This window comes from Cydia strobilella, chromosome 8, assembly GCF_947568885.1.
Source record: "Cydia strobilella chromosome 8, ilCydStro3.1, whole genome shotgun sequence".
Classification (NCBI taxonomy): domain Eukaryota; kingdom Metazoa; phylum Arthropoda; class Insecta; order Lepidoptera; family Tortricidae; genus Cydia; species Cydia strobilella.
This window is the reverse complement of record NC_086048.1, coordinates 6,373,512-6,395,015: the sequence shown is the minus strand read 5'-3', so window position 1 is coordinate 6,395,015 and position 21,504 is coordinate 6,373,512. Positions and strand designations below refer to the sequence as shown.

Sequence of the window (21,504 nt, the reverse complement as noted above, 5' to 3'; positions counted from 1 at the left end):
ATTTTTGATTGAGTTCTAGTTCTAGTTTGATAGTTCTGAGGTGTTTTAACTTTGGTGAATTTGACTTTTTGAAAAAAAAAATGCCTCCCATATAAAAATAATTTTTAGTGCTTGGAAGTTTCCCTGACTACCTCAAGTAGAAAAGAGTTTCAAAAAGTATGTTTTTTGTAAGATGACAGTCTAATGATCATAAAATAGTTTATGAAAATATTACATTAATTGTGGCATTGTAGTACGAGTGAAGATTATCAAAAAACGCTGGACAAAAATTTTTAGGTATGATAGAATATATTCGGCGAAAACTCACAGAAGCCCTTATATTGTAATATGATTGTATTTGTATTATAAATTAAAATATTTATTGATTATTTAAAAAAAGAACTGCTTGAATATGTGCATTCGGTAAAAATATATACCAGATCATGCATGGCCGGCATGGTTTCATCGTGAGTCTTTGGATAGGGTTAACCATGTACAGTCAGCTGCAGAGAAAAGGTACCCCCTGTTCATAGAAGTTTGTTTACAAAGATGCTAAGCGAATAGTATTGCTGACTGTACATACATAGAACACCTGCTTTAGTGGCAGTAGCATAATGTCGCAGACCCCATGCCGTCATAAGTATGGGTTCTTCAGAGAAGACCGCGTATCGCTATGTTTATCTAGGTGGCGCGATGATATTTGCAAGGCAGTAAGGCAGAAATTGGCAGAGAAATGCAGTAGAACAAATTTCTACTGAGTACGTACCAAAAGGGAGGCAAATTGCAGAAGCCAGCAAGATAAGGGTAATCACCATGATGACGTGGAATACGTTGATGTACATTATTTCTTATTTACAGATGTCAAACGATACTTTAAAGTCGGAAAGAGCTTTCGAACAGTTGGGACTGCCGCCGATGGAATTAGCGGAGTCAATTGCAATCCGTAAGTAAGAATAATATATATGCAACTATTTTGGTGTTTATATTTACCATTATAATATTAGCACCCTAAAAACTACAAGACAGTATTTAGTGTTGCACCCTGATACGGTTCTTTTTGTTTTGCCTCTAAAAAAAGACTGGGATAGAGAGGTATAAATTATTCTGCAAACAGCCGTACCTATATTTTTTAAACTCGGTTTCTGAAAAAATATTGTATATATATATATATTTTTTTTTTTTTTTGTTTTATTTTAAGTACCTAGTTAACTACATGTTTATTTTTATTCTAGAGCTAATTAATAATGATTTAAGCATAGTCAACCAGGGTTCTAAATTAATTGGTTTTCAAGTAATTTGAGTTTTTAAGTCTCGAAACAATTCCGCCTTTCGGCCTAAAAGTGATAATTGTGAATAAAGTGTGGTTTTTCCTACAAAAAGTAACTAAAAATAGTTATATTATGTTTTACAAGGGGGCAAAGTTGTTCCTTAACCCGATTTTTCACCACATCAATGCAAGGAAAATATTAACTGTAAAAATTATGAATTAAAAGTCAATTTTAAAAGCCTATGTGAGGAAACAACTCAAAATTTTCATAAAATTATTACTTTGACACTTAAGGACGAAATACTAACAAATTTCTCGCCAGTCTATAAAGAATGAAGTGAGCATTTATGAGCTGGTGTAGTAAAAAAATTATTATGAATTACAAAACACCTGCACTCTAAAATTCAAGAACATCTATTATCTGTGAGTCTGTGACAGACATACAGCCAGACGCATATGACTACGAAACTTTTTAGGTTTTGGGTTTTATTTTCGCCATTTTAGCTACGAAACTAACGAAACCCTAAAAAACAGTTTTTATTTAACCTTTTGTAGACCTCGACCTACATATATACTCGACTTTATATAATCAACCGTTCACTTAACCATTCATTAATCAACTTTTACTTTGTTTATTTTAAGATTCATGAAGAGGAGAACATACCCTGTTTGTAATAATATTTTTCCAAATTGTTTGCAGGTCGAGATGCCAACTCAGTGCAGAAATATGTCTGCTCATTCATAATAAAACTAGTTTGCTTGATGTTATTAGTTTTATTTGCGGTAGGCGCTTACATTATAATAGTCCGGGTATTTCAAAGTACAGGTAATTATGAAAAAAGTAAATCGGATTAAGTAAGTATTTTTATATATAATGCGTGAATTTAATTTGTACATTTTATTGTTTATAGAAAATAACCGCAACACAGAAATTGTCATCGTATCTAACCAAAAAACTACGAACATTACTGTCGAACAAAATGATGTTGAGATTTATATTCGTTTAAAAAATAAAACAAAACACCCCAGTTCAAAGCGAAAAAGAAGAAGTGTTGTTAATTACAAAGAATCCAGTTCTAATTTAAAAGAATTTGACGATGTCACTTTTAAGAAAGCTAGAGATATAATTACAAAACAAGATACTATATGTAATAAAGATAATGAAGATGAAATCTGCAAGGATCTTGTTTTAAAGTTAAAATCTTTAAACGAAAAAGAGAAAGAATCATTTGACTCGGATAATTTACAAGCCTTCAATGATATTAAGGAAGTCACGAAGCGTGAAACACGTCCTACAACATTAAAACACTACAAGCCGAGATCAACAGCCAGTATTGCTACGGAAAGGAAAGCTTTTGGGGATGTATCACATGGTCTAGTTCTTCCTGCTCCGACTTCTCTTCCTTATTCCCAACACCACCAAAACTTTGCACCGGCGCCAATACCGTTGTTTACAAATCTGCTGAAAAATCATCCCCAACATCTAGGTTTGTAAATTTTATGATTTAGTTGAATTTATTTATGTCTAGTCAAAATGTGTAACCATTTAAATTATTTGACAGGAGGCTACGAGATTTCACCTCAACCTTCTCCATTTTACAATGCGCATCAACCGCTACGACCCAGGTATTAAAAACAATATTTAACTAGGATAGTAATGTAACAACCTTAACAAGTATTACATTTGTTATATTATGTCATTTCAAAATATACCTTCTTATTTCAGTGTTATTCAGTCACCATATTCAGAAACCCAGGATTTAAAATCAGGAGCAGATCGAGATAATTGGCATCCACAAGATTTAGATATATGGCGGAATTTTTTGGAACGTCGGTAAGGTATTGATCTTATCGAAACAAAAAAAAAAAACATGACAACGCGAGGACACCTTTATAAGGGTAGCGATAATACAAGATGTAACAAAAATTATGGTTACTAATTTTCCGTTTAAATGCAGGTTTAAGGAAATAATCGGTATCTCATTTCAATTAGGGAATAGAAGGAACAAAGGTTTTGAATGTTACAACTTGTATAAAGGAAAGCTGTTTCTGACAATAGGCCTGCTAATTGTAAAAAGCATTGTCGTTTTTGTCGCTTCTGTTAGGCCTATGGGTTCGTTAGAGTTGATATTCACGTAATCAGTTTTGCTATATGCTCGTATAATATTCTTTTTTTAGGCCCAATATAGCAAATCCATCAATTTCTTCAACACGAGAAAACAATTGTCCTGCTGGCTCCATTGCATGTGCTAATAGTGATACTTGCGTGCCTGAAAAGCAATGGTGTGACGGAAAAGTAAATTGCAATGACGCAAGCGATGAGATGCAATGCAGTTGCAAATCAAGAGTGGATGTTTCTAGACTGTGTGATGGATATTTTGACTGTCCTTTTGGGGAAGATGAAATGGGATGTGACGGTAATAAGCATTGAACAGCATAAGTAAATTAATTATTAGCTTTGAAATCGGAATAATATCGAAAATTATTGTACATTTCTATTACCCAAATAATCTTATATTATATTCTGGAAAAACATATTAAAATGCCTTCTAAAAAGTTTCATGCAACCATATTGCTAAATACCTATTGTTGTACTGTCTTTGTGCATCCATTTAGGCTGCTCATTAATTAACATTTTGCTAAATACTAAATTTTTTATGTTATTGTAGGGTGCAGCGAAGATTCATTTAGCTGTGGCGACAACAACGTAGAAAGTGTTGCCACTTGTTTTACCAAAGAGCAAAGATGCAACAACGTACGAAACTGTCCTAATCACAAAGATGAAATTGAATGTAACTTGTTAGCTCCCAGTCTGCATGAGAAACCCGTGAGTATTGTTACTTTAATAAAAACGGAAACACTTAAAACGTATTTGGCCAACTTTGCCCCGAATAACGAATTAGAGAACAACTCCTTTAAGACGTTATTTATGAAAAATAAAAACGTATTTGATAGGAAAGTTAAAAAGCGAACTCATGTTACTCTGGATCACGAAGGCAAATTTCCTGTTACAACTTTCGGAATTTCATTGTAATTTTTATTGAAATGAGCGTATCATTTCAATAAAAAAGGAACCCAAACCAATGTTTAAGTGTGCATGGGTAGAATATACTTAATTGAAATACCTACTCGAAATAAATTTACTTGATGTGATTAAAACTATTAATAGAAGGTATCAGGCAAAGCTTGTATTCACATTTTGTTTGTTTCTGACCAATTATTTTTTTAGTTATTTGCAGTTTCAAACACCGAAGGATTTCTAATGAGGAACTATAAAGGAGAATGGTACGCAGTGTGCCAAAACCCGTACGGTTTAGCTCATGATGCCTGCCGTCGGGAAACTGGTCTAATAATAAGGTAAATACTAAAACTATTTTGTTACCGCTTCCAAATATTTGCTCAAATCAATTGACCTTGTTTTTTTCAAGAGTATAAAATTAATTATTGTTGATGTTTTAGGCCTCCATTTATACAAATAGTTCAAGTGGATCCATTATCTAGGGCTAGCTATTTGAACATAGGTCAGGGTGGGCTGATGCATATAAGTGGTACATGCATGAATTCCTCGGCGGTATATGTGACTTGCCCAGACCTTTTATGCGGCACGAGGGTGTTGACATCGTCTCAATTACTAAGAGAGGTAATTTCAAACAAAACAAACATATTTTTTGTAGAAAATTAAACTAATTCTACAGAGCTAGAAATTAACTTGTACTTAAATTATTAGCTAGAAAATAGTTATTTGTTTTGCAAGGGGGCAAAGTTGTTCTTTAACCGTTTTTGCTAATATTGATTCCCGAGTAAGCTAAGGATTCCAAAACTGCACCAAAAGCGTAGCGAGTGGTTCGAAAAGTGGAATCTTCAGCGTTACGAGGGTTTCAAGGTACGAGGGTTAAACAAATTTTGCCACCGGGGGAAACACAATTATTTTCACCACACCAACGCGAGGAGAATACTTACTGTAAAATATTAAACAAAATCAAACCAAATCAAATCCAACTGAACTGTATTATATATTTATCATTCAAATTCATCATTAAAAAGTAATTTTACCAGCCAACATAAGGAAACAACGCTAAATTTGAATTCGATAACTTTGCCACACATGTAGATAAAACGCAACTTTCTCATTCGTTTTTGAACAATTAAGAGAGCCTTTACCAGCTGGTGTGGTGAAACGATAATTTTAATAAAAATCATCGTTCCATCTTAAGGCGGTTCCCTGAGCCAGAAGGCGAAAAATCTCCTTATATGATCCTGTTTTTCTAAGAGGCGTTGATATTCGTAGACGTAGAAAAAATATATGTAGTTCTTGACTATGTTATCTTTAACAACATAGCTTCCGATACACGAATTATGACACTTCGCTCGATACAATTAATTCCCAAAGTAACCTCTAACTCGGACTTTTAATCCTACTTTACTCGGTTATTTATTATGTGATACTATAAACAAAAAAAGAAGAAAAAACAATCTTAACATAAATAGTAATTTCATAGCTTTAGAATTTCGATATTGTAAGGTAACGTTTTTAAAATAAATAAAAACCGACAAAATTCGATCAAAATTGACACTTGGCGCGTATGTTCTTTCCCGTTCTTTCTTGCGAAATGTGACAAAGACAGCGGCAAACCGATGGAACGGCCTTAACGACATACCTTAAAATGTTACTAATGTTAAAAAGTGAAGGAGGGTGACGTGCGTGATGCTCTTTCCGTATTTCCTTCAAACACCTTCAAGTTATCCGAAATGTTATGCATCTAATGCTATGCTTTATTTTTAGGATTTGTCCACAGAAAATAGACTATTCGGTCGAAATAAAAGATTGTCATCAGTAAGAAGTTGTCCATACCATTCTACGTTCTACGGTAATCGTGTAAAAAGGCACGATGAAAACAGTCCCAAGTCAAGTTTTAAGCATTTGAATTCCTTATATGAATTCGTACAAGCAAGCAATATGAGCAAGGAGGGTAATAGGTACAAAAGGACACAGAGTAGAGTAGTTGGTGGGAAGGCTAGCCAGCCTACTGCTTGGCCTTGGATGGTAGCAATGTACAGAGATGGCATGTTCCACTGCGGTGGAGTCGTTATAACACAAAGTTGGGTCATGTCAGCAGCCCATTGTGTCCACAAGTAAGTCCGAACTAGTTTGCACAACTTGCCCACACTTATTTTGTTATTAATAGTTTGGGAAAATAGTTACGTCGATTGTGTCCAAGTTAAGCCAGTAAATAATAATACTATTTCGGTTGATTACTTTGGAGTAAAATAGAGGGATCTCATTATACAATCAATGTGTCAATTACATTTAGGTAAGTATATTTTATAGCTTGTGTGTTTTATTTTATTTCTAGGCTTAACTTTACCTAAATGTTGTTAGTGCTTGTTGCTAGGCCTATTTGAATATAGTAAAGATATATATAAGTAATGCCTACGTTATCAAGGTAAATAGAATTACAATGTAAAAATCAATTATGTGTCAAAGGGGACCTATTAAGATATTTAACTTACATGACCAACGATTTATAGTAGTCCCGAAGATATAGTTTATTTTTAATTTTTGGTTTATGGTCCATGATCCCATAATTTCCTTACATCATTAGAAAAACTAGGGAACAAATCAAATTATTTTATGGAATAATTTATTTTGAGGTTTTGATTTTGAGCTGGACTTGGTCACTTTTTCATTAGCATATGATATCTATTTCAATTTAGCATTAGAAAAACTGGCCGGTCGGACTCGCGCACGAAGGGTTACGTACCATTACGCAAAAAACGGAAAAAAAATCACGTTTGTTGTATGAGAGCCCCACTTAAATATTTATTTTATTCTGTTTTTAGTATTTGTTGTTATAGCGGCAACACAAAACGGACAGCGAAGTCTTAGTAATAGGGTCCCGTTTTTACCCTTCCGGTACGGAACCCTCATAATTTTACCGCCGTTGTATTAAAGCCATATTCTTTATTTCACTCAACTTCTGAAATTTAAGAAATATAACAAAATATCTTTCAGATTTTGGGAACACTACTACGAAGTGGAAGTTGGCATGCTTCGCCGCTTCTCCTTTTCACCCCAGGAGCAGAACCATCGCGTCAGTCACATCATCGTAAATCACAAATACGACCGTGTTGACATGAAAAACGATTTATCATTGCTAAAAGTAGAGCCGGCTATGCTGTTTAGCAGATGGGTTCGTCCGATTTGCCTGCCGGGACCCGAAACTGCAGGATCGGAGTGGCTATGGGGACCGCCGCCGAAGACGCTTTGCACGGCGGTGGGATGGGGAGCAACGGTTGAACATGGCCCTGATCGTGAGTATACTCGCGTTATGCGTTATAAAAATCTGGTTTTTGAAACGTAGATAATCATCAGCCTATATTTGTCTTGTTGCACCTACAGCGGGGAACACTTATAAACCCACAGTTACTAATTTATCAATAATATCCCTCGTATATGTAAAAAAAATAGAAAATTTTGTAAATACAAGTTGCAAGAACAACAGATGCAATTCAATTAATAATTTAATCAGTCATCATTTTATATTTTTAGTACCATACTATTACTAATAGCTAACATGCTAAGCTAGCTAAGATGCAAATTCATCCACGCGTTTTAATTGAATATATTTTTTATAATGAAAAGATGAGCATTGCGTAATGGTTAGATTGTTATTTATACATCCTATTAAACAAAAAAAAAGAACCCCGCTCTTGATATTTAATCGAATTAAAAAATATAGAGTATTTTATTATACTAATAATATATAGTAGTATATAGTATTTTATTATACTAATAATATAATAAAATACTCTATATTTTTTAATTCGATTAAATATCAAGAGCGGGGTTCTTTTTTTTTGTTTAATTGGATGTATAAATAACAATCTAACCATTACGCAATGCTCATCTTTTCATTATAAAAAATATATTCAATTAAAACGCGTGGATGAATTTGCATCTTATTCCATAGTCGTTCTAACTATAGTTTGCCGGAAATTGTGCTCTACAGATTTATATGTATATTGATTGTACAGCTGATCATATGAGGGAAGTGGAAGTGCCGGTATGGGAGAAATGCAAACATCGCGAGGATAGAGCTGGGAAAGAAATATGTGCGGGACTTAGCGAAGGAGGCAAGGACGCTTGTCAGGTTCGTTTGGCATATTTTTAAAGTTATTTTTTTCATTCCATTCGCCATTTAAGTAGATATCTATATGTGACGTTTTCAGACGTTTTTTTGACGACCGCTAGTCGATAAGATCGACTTCTAATGGAATATGTATAGTAGTTATAATAGCGCTTTATCTCTAGACTCGACCTTGGGCAACTTGTATGGCAAATCGGTGCAAATTATATTTCACCAACCATTTCTGCCGTTTGTTTGAAAACGGCACTTCTCGCACACATGATTAAATTTACGCTAATTAAACGCTTTTAACTACAAAACCAAAACTTATTCGTTTTCTAGTTTTTCTTCCAACTTTTTAATTAAAAGGGTACAATTATCAAATCATATCGCATTAAGTTTACTTCAAATCGTGACCTACCTACACTATACAAAGCTTAAACTGATTGTCGTGTAATCCAGGGCGATAGCGGAGGACCACTTCTGTGCAGAAACCCTCTGAATTCGCAACAATGGTACATTGCCGGGATCGTAAGTCATGGAGACGGCTGCGCTCGTAAAGATGAGCCCGGGGTTTATACTCGGGTCAGTCTTTTTGTAGAATGGATTAGATTTCATATTTGTAAGTATAATATCCAGCATATATTTTTTTAATGCGGTAGAGTAGACCTAAGTGCCTACGTAAAACGGTCCGTGAGAAGTTGTTATGGTTATATTTTTTGAACAGCTACTAATTTAAAACTAAGGTGAGGTAAGTTCTCTACTTCGTTTAGAGAACTACTTAAAATACTTGAAGATGTTTTAAATAATCGAGTAGGATTCGTCACACGATCTACTTATTATGCCTTAATTAATTTGGCGTAATAACTTAGTGTTTCATAATAACTTCTTGTTACGCATTTATATCCTCTTAATATTTCTCATATTTTATTTAATAAACTTATAGGCTCAGTTAATATCCATTGCATACAAAATGACGCTCGGATCGAACACGAAAACATCCCTACCCCTACATATGTTTTTAAAGTCTGTAGGTGCCCCCGTAATTGAGATGAGTTGTATATCATAATATATTATCATAGTTTATTAACTTTGACATGTTTGTTTTGTCATAAATTTCAATGCCACACTGTACGTAGATATATAAGTATTGATATATTCGAGGCTTAATAATTTTACCTTAATAAAACAAGTAGCTAAATGCATACATTCATTATTTTTAATTATTTTTCAGTTTCAAAAACACTTCCTATAATTCAACCTAAAACAGAATGTCCGGGCTTTAAATGCATCACTGGAATATTTAAATGTCTTCCAAATAAACGCGTATGTGATAAGATTATTGACTGCTTAGGAGGAGAAGACGAAGCTGATTGTGCTTCTATGAGATCTTCAGATAAGTCGAAAGAAATAATTGACGATACTGTAAGCAACAATGGATCAAAGGATAAAAACGATGTAAAAATACAAAGACAATCAAATAACATGGCAAAAAAAGGCAATGATTTTACTAATGATCTGCCTTTTGCGTCGACTATCGAAATACCGAATAGTTCAGAATCAGATAGTAACGAGGATGATTCTCATGAAAATATGACGGAAGATCCTACTAGCACTACTCTCAATACAAACGGTGAAGTAAGTCGTGGTGATACTACGTCAGCTTCTCAAGAATCTGTAAGTAGGTCAATAAATAACGACGATTTAATGTTTGAGAAACATAGCAAATTTAGAGAGTCTGACATACCAGAAGATCTGCCTTTTACAAATACACCTACTGAAATGGACTCTTCTACAAGTATTTCAACTTTTCCATTTGAAGATGAAGAAACAACATTGGCTTCGCGGATCGAAACCAAAGAGATACCTGAAGTACCTACTACGGATAAAAAGGTAGACATAAATACTTCTACTGAGTCAAATGCCACTCCAATCAATGACGATCAATTAGCAGTTGAATCTAAATTACTGGACATTTCAAAATCTAACACGACTACCAATACGGTAGAAAAAAACGCTCTTATTAAATCGAATCTCAACACACCAAGCGAGGAACAAAAAATAAACAATTCTATATCACTTCCACAAAATTTAAGTATTCCAATCTTTTCTACTAGTAATACTGAATCGCCTGGAAGAGAACTTCCTGATGCCATAATAGAAAAAATAGAAGACATAATTTCGTCTGAATTTCATGCAATGAAAATAAAGAAAAAGCTAGTAACTCCAAAAGAATACAAATGTCGCAGGTAAGTTGTTATTAAGATCTTTTTTAAATATATTATCTTAAATGAATAGTTTAAACGCTAAAATGTATTGATAGTATTTCACAGCGTATTCCATACCGTCAACGCTGTGATCATAAAGCTGACTGCGAAGATGGTACTGATGAACTAGAATGCTCATGTGTTGATTATCTACGAGCATTCGACGATAAATTAATATGTGATGGAGTATATGACTGTTTAGATGGAGCAGACGAAATAGATTGCTGTAAGTTAAATAAAATCAATTGACTTACTAAAATGTATTTTTGAACGAAATCAGACCTAAAACAGCTTCCCATATATTATCATTTTAGATGGGTGCGATAAGGATCATTTTCTGTGCCACCATAGTACAATTTGTCTTCCTTCAAAATACGTATGCGATGGGAAACCACAATGTCCTCTCGGAGAAGATGAACAAAATTGCTGTAAGTAGTCTTTATTATAAATATTATGTGTGTTAGAAAGGAAAAAAATTGAATAAAGGTTTTCTAAGTACTATGAATAAGGGGGTTATTTATTATAATGTTTTGCCAATAATATTTATAGCATAGATAAAGAAAAATAAGATTTCGACGTACTGGGAAGTCGGTTAGTAACTTAATAACACAGGTAGTACTTAGTTTCTTGTTAAAACTTATTAAGACGAATTTCTGCATAATAAAATTATATTAACAGATTTTATCAAAATGTCCTTCCATAAGTGTTTAGGTAGAAACTCGTGCCTACTACTTAACGTACAATGTATAAATCTTATAATTTTCTATATTTATTTTAGGTCTTACATTAGATTGTTTATAATAGGCTATTTGACTCATTTTTTAAAATGGTTTTAATTCATTATTTATGACTTAATAATTACACTACATTGATATTTCCGTGAAATTTCCTGTATTAAATATTAAAAAAAAACAATGTTAAAGTTTATTTATTTTGAACGCGCCTTAAACGCTGTTTACGCAAAGGGGCTGATCACGTGACACGTGTGACGTCACGCGCAAGTAAACTCAGTCAATGATCTTAGTTAATCTTATGGTTTATGTGCATTGAATTCATTATTTCACTGTAAAATGGTATATAAATGGTGTATAGTGCCGCAATGTTCAAGTACTACTATAAAAAATCCAGACAAATCGTTTGTTCCCATTCCAACGAATCCCAAAAAAAGAAAAATGTTTAAAACTAGCGCTAAGAGACCCCAAAGAGCATTTTAGCGCATACAAATGTTTTTATGTGTGAAGATCACTTCGCTGTAAGTAATATTTAACTGTAAATAAATATGGTAATTAAAGCAGCGGATTTTGTTATTTAACGAAACAAGATCTAGGTATTTAATGTATTACTAAATAACCTCATAACATAGCTCTTTCAGCATTAGTAGGTAGTTAGTAGCATACTTTTTCTTTCAAACTAAAGTGCAGTATGGAGATACTATTCTCGTCATCGTATTCTATATATATATCGTCGTCGTATTCGTATCATCGAAATCGAAATGTTCGTAAATAAACAATTTCTACGTATACCCACACAGCTGTTTTTACATTTCTAAGTTCCGCAGCATAGTAATCCGGATTATCTTTAAAGAAAAGTGCAACCATTGATGCGTCTATGTCTGGTAGGTTGCCGCTATCAGCTTTCACATATTTCGGCTCCATTTTGAGATTCTTATGAATATTGTGCCACTACACGATAAATATACGAATAAACCGACAAACGGATAAATCGGAATATATCAGAAAACTGTGGAACAATAACTAAAATTAACTAAATACAAATAAAACTGCTAAAACACTCAAGACAATCAAGAATTTACCCGCGTGTGACGTCATCCGAGCGTTAACCAATCACAGAGCGTTCACGTCTCTGATGAAATTTCAAAAAATATTAAATTTTCTTTCGTTTATTTTCCAAAAAATAAACATAATTTACATTCAAATATAGTGAAATATACTTTATTAGTTTATTATCTTTCAGGATGACAGCAATTCGTTATATATTTTTAATGTTGTCAAATACCCTATATGAATATAAAAGCAAAATGTAAAAACACATACAAAACTTTCCAAAATACATCACCAGATCCTTATTATAAATATGACTATGCTTTCAGATACACTTTCGAATGGTCAAAACGTAATGTTTGATTTTGATGGAAGCCCTGTAATCAATCTCCAAGGATATCTAACGCGAAAACAAAAAAACGATTGGCATATTTTGTGCGAAGACAATTTATCAATAGAACAACAAGAACTTGAAGCAAACCACGCTTGTCGATATTTAGGTTTTAGGTAGGTGTATAACTGAATAGGTAGTAGATTAAGTTGTTTAAATTTGAAATAATATTTATATTAATAGTAATAAGTAGGTATCCTGAAACAATGGAGCCAACTTTCATTTCAGTTACCTATATTAACATGAATGATTTATTTTCAGCTCCGCTAATAGATATCAGCCGAAATATATTAACATAAAAGAAAATGACAAATTGCGATCAATGATTAACGAAAGAACAAAACGCAACTCCTTAGAAAAAGCACCTATTCAATTCATGTACCGGCAAAGTAATGGTGAAAATGAAACAGCTAGACATCTAGTTATCAAAGAACCTCAAGTTATAAAAGAGCACTGCGTACCTAATATAACAAAACTATGTATGTCACTGTACGTTTCTTGTGACACTTCCCTGGTTGATAACCTTGTAGACAACTCTCAAGAACTTCAATTAGTCCGATCAGCCAACCCTGTTGCTAAACAAATGTGGCCGTGGATAGCAAAAATTTATGCAGAAGGTTACTACAAGTGCACGGGAATTTTACTGGATCTATCATGGGTATTAGTAAGCCACTCGTGTTTGTGGGATTCAATGTAAGTTGCATGAATATTTATAGTCGGATTATAACTTTGCAAGCCACGTCAGGGCTCACGAGCACAACTAGCTAGAGGTGCCGTCGAAGATCACAGCAGCTATGCAGTAAAATACTAATTTTTTGTGTTCTACGATATGTTTAAAAGTAATTTGTAAAAAAATAAAATTTGTCATAAATTAAACTTGATTGAATTTCAAATGAAACTTCGCTGCCGCATCTCATTGTTCCATTGCCACCGGAAATATTAATTTATCAAGGATATCTACAGCAATGCACCGTAGAATTGCAGTCGTATTTAGAATTTAACCTTTAACTCGATTACCTTCATAAGGTCAAATTTTATTTATAGATATTTATATTCTCTCTCTATATACAGATTAGGACATCACTATGTTACGGCTGTATTGGGATCACCCAGAACTATAAGATCAAGTCCTGGTCCCTATGAACAAGTTCACAAAGTTGATGGGAAAGTAGAATTATATTATATTCGATCTACACTCCTGCACTTGGCAGAACCTGCAAAATACTCAAGTTTGGTGAAACCTATGACACTTCCTTCCATGTAAGTTTTAGAATCTAAACACAATGATGAAAATAAATATGTATCGACGTATAATATTCATGTGGTATATTTTTCAGCAATGAGATTGAAGAAGAAGGTAAACACTCAGTATGTGTCGCTGTAGGTCAAGATGATAATAATAATACTATTAGCATCTTTCTAGAAGAGACAAGTAAGAACTGCTCGGCTCAATACAGGTGTTTTGAGCGCGATATAAAAACGGAAATATGTCCGGTAAGTTACTTTTCCATACTTTTTCTAATACCTAGATGTTGTTTGTCACCGGGTGATTGTCACTAACCTCTGTCTCTATGCCAATTAAGGTGGCCAGTAACATAAGTTTCTTAGTGTTTTCTTTTTATGTGCCTAAATCAAAAACAATATTATTAAGCAAAACTCAAACAAAATGGTAGTGTGAACTTAATAAATCATTAATTAATTTGTCAAATTTTTAAATATAAATCAACATATTTCAGGAAGGTATGGCCGTACGTCGTCAATGGGCAGGACTTATAAGTTGTCATTTAGAACACGGGTGGCGTCCAGTAGCAACATTTGTAGATGACCGAGGAGAATGCGGACTAGGAGACAGAATTTTAGCAAGCGATTTACAAAACCTGAGACGCGAACTAAAAGTTAACTTTGGTGTGTATTTATGTATTTTAGCTATTTCATTATTTTATAAGTACAAAAGTAAAAACATTAAGTAAGGTGAAGGCCGACTGGTAAAATTTACGATTCGGTTTTCTGTTGAGCGAATCATACAGGTAATCGTTTATGCATTATAAAGCTATTCATATTTAGGTACTTGTGTAATAAAAAAAAACACTAGTTCGAACATAGATTTAAGTTGGGTCAATAGAAAACTTAATTAAAAATTGTCTTACTTAATACGTTCTTACAAAAATGTAAATACCTAAAAAATCTGCAACTAATAAAGGGCAATCGTAGCAATCATAGCATAATGAATTAATAATATTATCTCTATGATAATATGTGCTTGTTTGTTAGTAGTGTGCCCACTTGCCTTTATCCTCATAACTGTTTTTTACAAATCAGCAAATTTCAACGCAACTGAAACTGACGCCGAAGAGTGTCACGGGCAACGGTGCAGCCGCGGGCAGTGCATAGACTTGAAGCAAGTGTGCGACGGGGTGAAGGACTGTGCGGATGCCGCGGACGAGTCGGCGGTGGCTTGTGAGAGGAAACAGCGGATTTGCAGGAACGACCCTTATCTTGGGGGATGTGGTAAGTGAAATTGTAACATGGGAAGAATTTGAGGGAAATGAGGACAGTCCGTTTTCGAAGTGCCTTAATATATAATTATTATTGTTACTTTCTGTACTATTTATGCCACAATTTCTGTATATAAAAAAATGCAAAAACCATTTTTTTTTTGCAAAACTTGAAAAAAAAAACTACTATATGTAAAATGGACTATTATCGTTTTTCGTCTGGCCTCTTCATACATTTTTGGAATCTTACTAGCATTACTTTTTAAAGCATGTACTCGTCTAGTACATTGTTGCAATCAAACAAACGGCCCGTACAAGGTAAACGGTCACTTTTACGTAACAGTGGCGGATCCTCGTAAGAATTCTCGTTAAATATAACGCTATGTATGCTTATGTTTATTTTTTGCAAATTTCATATAGTTTGTTTAGCAAAATCATTATATTGCATTTATTAAATGCAAATCAAATGATCATCAAAGCAGATAAAACGAAAAAAATAATTTTTTGATAAAGTGCCAGGTCTTTTGACGGTACTGTCATGTGTCAAGTAGGTTATATTCTTCTAAATTAAGTTTTGACCTTACTATTTGACTTTGTTAAATGTAAAGTGTTAACGCCCGAATAATTTATTGATCGTTTGACATTCACAAATAAAATTTTATGAAACTTTTTACTCCTCATTATCGCGTTTTCTCGGTTACATCCGGGTCCGCTCGGGCTACCTAGTACCTACTAACTTGTTAATTGGCTTAGGCACTCCTACTTGTCAAGTAAGTACAGGATCAAACACATTTTGTTGTTATTTATTAATTGATTTGATGAAAGAAATGAAGCGAGCAATTACGGGTCAGATTTTCAATAGATTGGAAACATAGTTATGACGCAAGTAGGTAATCTATTGAGTTTCCAGTAATAAATAAAAAGGGTTCCTTTGCTATAAATATTCGTCTTGAAAAGTAGGTAAACAATATTGCCAGAAGTGTTTGTTTAAGAATTTATATTTAGATACCGGCTATAATTATTAAAACAATACACTCGTCTACAAAAACAAAAATGAGTATAATTTAAACCGTTTGAAAGAGCTTCCAAGGATTTCTCGAAATATTAATAGGAGACACGGTAGGGTTATTTTCGGTCTCTAGCAACTTAATCACATAAATGTTATTTCAGAATGCAAGACCGGCGAATTAAAGTGTAACAACGGCCGATGTGTATCGAAGGAGTTATTCAAGGATGGTGAAGATAACTGTGGAGATGGCACCGACGAGCCGGGGCAGACCATCTGCTCCGACTATTTGTCGATGGTCATGCCATCGCGGCTGTGCGACGGCATCCTGCACTGCCACGACAGGAGCGACGAGGATCCCAAGTTTTGTAAATGCCATTCGAAGGAGAATCATAGGTGAGTTTTTTACTGCCGAAAGACGAGACGACGTGCAAGTCTTGAAAATTGAGGTATAGAATAAAAAGATTGCCACGTCAGGTATTTCTTTACCGTCGTGAGATTAAATTGTTTCACATCACTTTTTTGCACTCATTACAAAAATAACAAGAGTAGCTTTAATTTATCACTTCAATTAATAAAAATAAAGCGGTAACTTTGAAAGTAGGTAACTACGAAATTCATATTTTTTGTTTTTGATAAAAGTAGAATTTGATGGCGGTGGTTACCTAACGGTGTCAGAAAAAAACTAAACACTTTAAAATAATAATGACCCGTCTCGATTTAGTTCAAAAAATATTAATTCTTGTGAGTGTTCATCAACTAACATATACTTATACCCACACTAGCGACCCTCCCCGGCTTTGTACGGGTAGTTCAACTAATTTACCTTTACAAATTGTACATATAAACCTTCCTCTTGAATCACTCTATCTATTAAAAAACCGTTTTAAAGATCTAAGCATACATAGGGACAGACATACAGACAGCGGAAAGCGACTTTGTTTTATACTACGAGTATGTAGTGACTGAGTGTAGTGAGTGAGTGTGAGGTACGATAAAATAAAACAATTTTATTAAATAGAACATTTATCCTGAAAGCAAAGATTAAATTGGCGAGGTCAAAGCTATTTTTACAATTTGCATGAAGCTACAAACACAACAGACCACCCTCAGTCCAATCTGTATTCAGCAGCTGTACGTACTTTCTTTAAAACAATAACCTAGAGATATATACTGAATTAATCCTCGCTGAATATAACAATCGCTAAAGAGGGCTATTCGAACTTTATAACCTTGTAATGAAACGGTTTTATCTGGTTGAAGAAATATCATTATTGACAGCTTACAGATCATATCCATAATAAAAAAATAACTATCTAAACAGGCCTCAAAATTACTATTTGTTCACTTTAACGGCTTAGCAAATAAGTGGATTTCAAGGAAGTCTGTATTTTATAAATATACTTGTGCTTCCGGCAATTAGATTGACTTTTATATCTCGTATAAATGAAATTGTTTGCGAGTTTTTGTTGATCTAGAGGTAACAATTAAAAAAAAACATTCCTTGTTTATGTGGTTAACATTCTTAAATTTATTTTCAGATTGATAGCTAAGTAAAATAAATCTTTCCTAACGTCATTAAACTTTATACGTTAAAAGCTCTTTTTAACTCAGTAAATAAGCTAGTTCATAATATCTCTAGAAACTCCAAACAGGATATTGGGTATAGCGAGATGATACCTACCTACATCATTGGTAATACCCCGGCCACACACTCGACAAGTGGTATGGGAAGTAGGGAGGGAAGTAATGCAGGGCAGTATGGCGGCCGATGACGAGTAGCGCTACCACACTACGTCACTGCCTACTTCCCATGCCAATCGTCGAGTATGTGGCTGGGGTATGAAAGTTTATGGCTTTGGATCGATTATTACTAATTGACGAAGGTCGGCTTTTATTTAGGACTAAGTTGGTAGAGCTACGCCGGTATCAAACTAGCAACTACAAATTAAGGGTCCCCGGCAAGCTCGGTTCTCCTTACAAACGTAGTTACGCTATCATTTTAAAACGAGTAGCTAGTTTGCTCTGAAACTTTTTACTTACAATAGCATAAGGTATATCTATGTCTACAACTAGTTTATGTAGCTTTAGATACCATAGCTAAAAAAATACAGCGCATTTAATTTCTTCATACAAAACTTGTTTTTGCTCTATTTCGCTTGTTTTATAAACTGGAGCGATATAAACTAATTACAGACCTAGTAGAAGTAGTTTTTGTTACGAGCGTTTATTGCTGACTATATTATACTGTTATCAGTAAAGCCATCATGAGATGATTTTGATTCTAACGAGCTTAAACCCCGAATGTGATTGATAGCCCAACTGGATAAAAGCATTAGGTGGTGTAACCGAGGTCTTATGGTTTTTAAGTTTTTGCAATACTTATAAAATAAATACTTTTTTATTAAAGTGTAATAATTAAGAAACTGTGTCATATAAACAATGAATAACCGTAATTTTGAAAGTAAATATTATGTTTATAAATGTATTGCAGGTGCGGAGCAAGTTCAAGCAGTAAAGCGGATTATTGTGTGGCCCACGACATGGTGTGTGACGGAGTAAGAGACTGCCCCAACGGAGAGGACGAGATGTCTTGTCTCGGTCTAACTGCTCAGGCTTTTGCCCCGTAAGTGTTTTTAAAATTCATAAACAAATCTCGAAATTCAAATCTTCGGAATTCGTAAGGTAGCTGAGGTGATTCGTGAGGATCGCACGCAACGGATTTTAGTATTATTTGTGTAGAAAGTCACACAAGTGCGTCCCTGATCCACACCGTGCGATGCGGCCCTGTGGATCTTAAAACCATAATATTCAAAACGAAGTAAATTTCCATAACGCTACTTCATAATGTGCGTTGAAAATTACTTTTCACACTATCAGCTGATAGTTCTGCCACACAATAAGTAATAGTATTATCATACAGAACGGCCGCGCACTGCCCCGCCCCGACTCGAATTACCTCGCCCCGCGACAGCAGATTGACGGCCGTTTGCCCGCTTAGTACTATTTTTTAGCAACCCACTCACACTATGACGCATGACGCGTGTACAGACATGCCGTTCACACATAGAAACGCAAGTGATTTTTGATGTATAGCGTGTCCGCCCTGTGGTTCTGCGCAGACTTTGAACCATAATAAAGCATATTTGAGTTACTGTTGTGTTATATTTATAGAAAATCTTCTTGTTACAGCAAGGGCACAGGCATAGTGACAGTCTTGTCACACGGTGTCTGGCACGCGAAATGCTACGACAAACCAACACACACTCGCCTAGAACTCGAAAACATCTGCAGAGAACTAAATTACTTCAGTGGCCACGCGAAACAACTGAAAATGCCCGAGAATCACGAATACAACTTACACACGAGCATTGTTTTAGAACCTTTCAATGAGCTTGTACTTAATAATAAGACTAGAATCAAAATGCGAAATACTGACACTCCTATTGCCAGAGCTATAATGGATAATATTGGCGACAAACAATGTTATTTGCTCAATATAGAATGTCGTTAAATTAAAATTTACCTACTAGAAATCCGTTCTTTTGGGGTGATAGCAATAGAAAAAATAGGACTACTTGTACTCGTAGTCTCAGGGCTAAATTCTAGTTTCTTGGCTGATTTGCAATAGTGCACGACATAACTATGTTAAGATTTAGAACTGTAATGCAGCTCTATTTATTTATTGCAAATTGACGCGTGAGGAAAGATAATATAAGTAGAATATATTTTATAATGAAATGTCCAGTTTTAAATTTTAGTTACTCCTATAATTAAATATAATGGCATATAGAAATAAAATATCTTTTATTTTTTAAATTTCCGCAAATTTTTTCGCGTCTTACTCTTGGGATTTTTACACTGTTTACACTGTTTTCCTTGTATTGTAATTTATAGCGTTATAAAAAACGAGATTTCTTTTCTGTTTTCATGTAATTTTATTACCTTTAGCACAATCGGAATAAGACAAACTCCAAAAAGAAGGAAAAATAATATTTCACATTCAGCATCCTCTCAAGTCGGCTGTATTATTTTTTCCTTAATAAAACAAGTGTAAACAGGTTGTGAACGTCAAGACGAATCTATCGATACGTCATATGAAGAAATCCGTTATACGAAGTTATCTTGGGCTTCAGGGTGTAGACTGTAGAGAATCATCAGTACTGAAAACCATTACCCTAAATATGGACAAATGTATGGACATAAGTGGAATTCTCCTATTCATCCAAGTTTAATATCAATAGAATGTCCCCTGGAAAGGTATAAGCGCTCAATCTGGATACAGCAAGTATTTTCTACAAGAAGATTTAAATTTTCCGCAAAGGTAATTTAATAAGTTTTAATGTTGCCTTACACCATATTTCGATAGAATACATAAATTCAGAGTAAAATGCGATTTTTTCCAGGAAGGCACACATTTACCAAGATGGCTGCGGTTCCTCGAGGTCCCCAAATGTCAAATGGCGTAGTCATGAAAAAGGGACCTTTAATTAACATTTGATTAACATATATACCAAATTTCATCACTGTCCACGAGATTTCGCAGTTTGTCCTATTCCGATTGTGCTACTACGTTACCGATGTTAAATAAAGCCATTAGAAATCGATATTTCAAATCTTGGAAACGAAAAGAATAGGTAAACAATGACAGTATCGGTTTTGTACATAGAGTAACTTATACTAGAGCGGTACTGTCATAGTAAATTTTGTAACCCTAGTAAATTCACTGCCATCTGTCGACACACTTTAAAACTAAAAATGATGATTTATAAAAATACGATAAAATGTATTTAAATATGGATAAATGATTTTTTTTATTTGCATTAATTATTTTTATGATTTTGACCCATGTTCTTTCACTGATATGCGTTAAAATTGTTTAATAACAAACGAAACAGTCAACGCCATCTATACGACAGTAGGCCAAAGCTAGTAGCACCCTCTGAACGAGAATCAAATTTTCTTGATTTTCGAGGCACGTTTTTTCCTTAGACTGTATCCATCCATTACGGAGTTATATCTATCTTTGGTTTTGTATAAACGACATCTTTATAAAGCAACTTCTTTATAATGGCGTGCTGTTGCTATTCGTAAATTTTATACCAAAGTTAATATAATTAGTTAGATTACAATTGGTAGAGACATCTAGTGGTTAGAGCTGTTAAGAGCAGACACGTAAACGGACGCCATT

General features: G+C 34.1%; 1 protein-coding gene across 2 annotated transcripts in view; it reads left to right on the top strand.

Moving 5' to 3' along the window:
- LOC134743532 (serine protease nudel) overlaps positions 1 to 20,096 on the top strand; it is a 335,679-nt gene extending 315,583 nt beyond the window's left edge. The window contains exons 3-27 of one of the 2 annotated variants that reach the window (XM_063677021.1): positions 838 to 922; positions 1,947 to 2,072; positions 2,158 to 2,733; positions 2,809 to 2,872; positions 2,973 to 3,080; positions 3,425 to 3,663; positions 3,916 to 4,073; positions 4,476 to 4,603; positions 4,706 to 4,886; positions 6,030 to 6,379; positions 7,260 to 7,558; positions 8,282 to 8,397; positions 8,836 to 8,995; positions 9,608 to 10,622; positions 10,697 to 10,866; positions 10,955 to 11,068; positions 12,751 to 12,928; positions 13,074 to 13,505; positions 13,884 to 14,072; positions 14,150 to 14,306; positions 14,549 to 14,729; positions 15,132 to 15,320; positions 16,478 to 16,709; positions 18,808 to 18,939; positions 19,506 to 20,096. In XM_063677021.1, the coding sequence (XP_063533091.1) occupies positions 838 to 922; positions 1,947 to 2,072; positions 2,158 to 2,733; positions 2,809 to 2,872; positions 2,973 to 3,080; positions 3,425 to 3,663; positions 3,916 to 4,073; positions 4,476 to 4,603; positions 4,706 to 4,886; positions 6,030 to 6,379; positions 7,260 to 7,558; positions 8,282 to 8,397; positions 8,836 to 8,995; positions 9,608 to 10,622; positions 10,697 to 10,866; positions 10,955 to 11,068; positions 12,751 to 12,928; positions 13,074 to 13,505; positions 13,884 to 14,072; positions 14,150 to 14,306; positions 14,549 to 14,729; positions 15,132 to 15,320; positions 16,478 to 16,709; positions 18,808 to 18,939; positions 19,506 to 19,827 (5,901 nt within the window). In that variant the 3' untranslated portion in view covers positions 19,828 to 20,096. The remainder of the gene's footprint in view (positions 1 to 837; positions 923 to 1,946; positions 2,073 to 2,157; positions 2,734 to 2,808; positions 2,873 to 2,972; positions 3,081 to 3,424; positions 3,664 to 3,915; positions 4,074 to 4,475; positions 4,604 to 4,705; positions 4,887 to 6,029; positions 6,380 to 7,259; positions 7,559 to 8,281; positions 8,398 to 8,835; positions 8,996 to 9,607; positions 10,623 to 10,696; positions 10,867 to 10,954; positions 11,069 to 12,750; positions 12,929 to 13,073; positions 13,506 to 13,883; positions 14,073 to 14,149; positions 14,307 to 14,548; positions 14,730 to 15,131; positions 15,321 to 16,477; positions 16,710 to 18,807; positions 18,940 to 19,505) is intronic. The other variant, XM_063677022.1, reaches the window with a different exon arrangement.
- The last annotated feature ends 1,408 nt before the right edge of the window (positions 20,097 to 21,504 follow it).